Below are 3,057 nucleotides of genomic sequence, written 5' to 3'. Positions count from 1 at the left end.
GGATAGGCGGAAGAAAATGGATGGATGGATGGATGGATATTAGACCAGTCCAAAAAATTAAAAAAAAAAAAGATTAAATTTAAATGGCCTAATCCTCCTGCTGGCCTTGGGTCAAAACAACCCATAAGGCCTCAGTTTTAAATTAGAGGCTCTGTGAGTCATTTTGAGGCAAGAACAGCAGCAGGGTTAACAMATGACATGATATGTGGTGAAGGCGATGAAAAGGACTTGATGTGGTCGTTTTGAAGCTTCCTTTGTACATTTCTGTRATGTTGTCATAAAAAAGACCAAAATGTATCAATCCATTTGTAATAAAAAACAAACAAAGCAAAAACAACAACAACAAACAATAAATAAACATGAAATTTAGCTCAAGGTGTGTGATTTTCTTTTTTTGRCATTTTTGTTTTGTCTACAAAAATCTTTATCTTTCGGATGATAAAAATAAATAAACGATGACACTAATTGTTTATTTCAACCTTTTTATTTTAAGCCTCATTAAGCAGCCGAGTCTGTCGTCTGTCTGTTTTTGTAAATACAATAACAGGTCGTGACTAATGGCTGTTATTGTTGTAATGAAACACTGTAAACTGTTAACCAGTCGAGTCAGATTCTTGTCAGTCAACCATTCATCCACATATTGTAATAACTGCAACAACACTGATCTCGTTTTGTCTTCCGCCTCGTCTAACTGTCCTACAGAGCTGCTGTCCATTCAGGTGGTCGTCCCAGAGACGGAGAGGAGAACGATGCTGTTCTCCTCGGTGATCATACGCTGCGACTACTCGACTTCGGCGAACGCTCTGGATGTTCTTGTCACCTGGAGGTTCAAGTCCTTRTGCAAAGACCCGGTTCTAGAGTACTACTCCACAGGTGAAGGAGGAGAGGGCAAAACAAACTGTTTTAAGTGTTTAACCAGCGTTGGTTTCAGGGGAGGAGGATTCATTTGTGCTGGCTTCAGGCAAACAAAACCGTTTGAATTAGCAGTTAAATAGTTCAGATTAAACATGCTGCACTGATTTATATTTCCTGTTATTATTCGTGTTGGAGAGACTCAGTTTTCATGTTGCTTTTAAAAGCAAACACAGGAAGTGACTGTGTTAATAATGACAACTCTGCTAGTTTCAGTAAGCTCTCTTTAGTAATTAAACCTGGACTGTCCAGGTAGAGTCTGTCTATCACTGTACTGATGTAAGATTAGTAGAATATTGCAGTAKATTAGGAAAAATATAATAAACTTACTATTTTGAAGCATCATGTGCATTTATTGTTTGATATTTATTTTGTATACATTTAATTCTCTGCTGACTGGTTAGTTTTAATTTATAAGCAGCAAATATATAAAGCAGTACCAGAGGATTATAGTAACTAAGTACATTTACTTCGTTACAGTATTTAAGTAGTTTTTTGAGGATTTGTAATTTTACCAATTCTTTTTTCAAACAGCTACTTTTACTTTTACATTGTTACATTTTAAAGCTAAAAATTACATTTTTACTTCTTTACTTTAAAATTTAACACCTACTTGTTACAAAATCAAATATGTTTAAACTCATCATGAAAGAAGATGTTTCTGCACTCTAAAAAATGAGGTGTAGAATTTACTCAACAAGTCAACTGGCTCCACTGAGCCTAGTCGAGTAAATTGAGCAAAAAAAATAAACATTTATCGTTCAATTTACTCAACCTGGCTTAGTGGAACCAGTTTGGTTCAGTAAATTCAACAGTTTATTTCTTAGAGAGTGTGTAAATGTGCTTTTACTTTCCCAATTTTTGTGAACAGTTTTATGACTTTTACTTGAGTAGTTTTCTCATCAGTAAAATTTATTTTTATTAGTCGTTTTCTGTTCTCTGACTTCTAGATCTCTGAGCAGTACTGACACAACTAAAATCTTTTTTTTGTTTGTTTTTTTTTTTTTGTTTCTGAAGCTTATCAGGCAGCCCTGCAGCTCGGTCAGGATCCTACCAACGACTGCCCGGACCGCCAGCGCACGGTTCGCACTGTCATCCAGAAGAGGGGCATCAGCGAGCCCATGCTGGGTGCAGAGTACAGAAATCGCAAAATAACCATCCAGAACAGTAAGCTTGAGCCCAACAGACTGAAATATATCCCCAAAATACTTTATTTGTGTTTAACCAACATAGTTTAACTCACAGCACAGGAGGTCAAACGAATACAGAATACATCATTTTTATTAGCACTTAATGGAGTTTGTAACTGGAGTTGCAAAGATGGAAACATGTTCGCTGATGAGCTGTTTTCTGTCAACAGAGGCTGATTTAGTCATAAATGAGGTGATGTGGTGGGACAACGGCATGTATTACTGCAGCATCGATGCTGCCGGGGACACGACGGGTGACTCGGATCGTGAAATCAGACTCATTGTGTTTCGTAAGTTTCGTCTTGTTAGATGTTGCCTCCATGCTGGAAACACAGATTGTGAGGTCGAAACATGTTGTGGTGTCTTCCTGTTTTCCTGCTGAAGACTGGCTGACCGTCCTGCTGATTATCATCGGTTTTCTCCTCCTCATCATGGTGTTCTGCATATGTTGCTGCCAGTGCTGCCCACAGAAGTGCTGCTGCTACATCCGCTGCCCGTGTTGTCCTCAGACCTGCTGCTGTCCAGAGAAAGGTACAGGAAATGTTTACATCCACTTACCACAAGGCTGCATAGGCAAAAAAATAAAAGTAAAAAATTCTGAGGTAGAAAAGGAATTTTAACCCCTAACTTTAGAGAGGCAGAGAGAGACTTCAAGTCAGCTCAGTCTGGGACTGACTCGTGTTGGCTCCCTGGATCAGGAGCTCCAGCAGCCTCGGCTGAGCTGTCCGCCTCACACCACACCAGCACCGGACAGAGGAGGTGGAGCGCTCCGACAGCCTGACAGAAAAAAACAAAAGCATACAGCTGCAGCTGCTCACAAGATCGCTAGTTTAAATCAGGAATAAAAGTGTTGGGTCTTGTTTGACTGAAGTTTGGTCCGTTAGGGCTGCAGCTGCCCTGCTGTGTTTCTGCCTTTTTTCCCTCCTCCCCTCCCGTTCTGCAGGACGTACTGCTG

At 39.7% G+C, this 3,057-nt stretch overlaps 1 protein-coding gene across 1 annotated transcript in view; it reads left to right on the top strand.

The window, feature by feature from the left end:
• Positions 1 to 3,057, top strand: part of LOC106523961 (immunoglobulin-like domain-containing receptor 1) — a gene marked incomplete at its 3' end in the record, with an annotated part of 6,647 nt that overhangs the window by 1,894 nt on the left and 1,696 nt on the right. Inside the window, 4 exon segments of the mRNA XM_014017551.1 lie at positions 703 to 873; positions 1,930 to 2,079; positions 2,273 to 2,392; positions 2,487 to 2,633. Of these exon segments, the coding sequence (XP_013873005.1) occupies positions 703 to 873; positions 1,930 to 2,079; positions 2,273 to 2,392; positions 2,487 to 2,633 (588 nt within the window).

This window comes from Austrofundulus limnaeus, unplaced genomic scaffold, assembly GCF_001266775.1.
Source record: "Austrofundulus limnaeus strain Quisiro unplaced genomic scaffold, Austrofundulus_limnaeus-1.0 Scaffold171, whole genome shotgun sequence".
Taxonomy (NCBI): domain Eukaryota; kingdom Metazoa; phylum Chordata; class Actinopteri; order Cyprinodontiformes; family Rivulidae; genus Austrofundulus; species Austrofundulus limnaeus.
The sequence above is the reverse complement of the archived record's forward strand: the minus strand, read 5'-3'. Positions and strand labels throughout refer to the sequence as shown.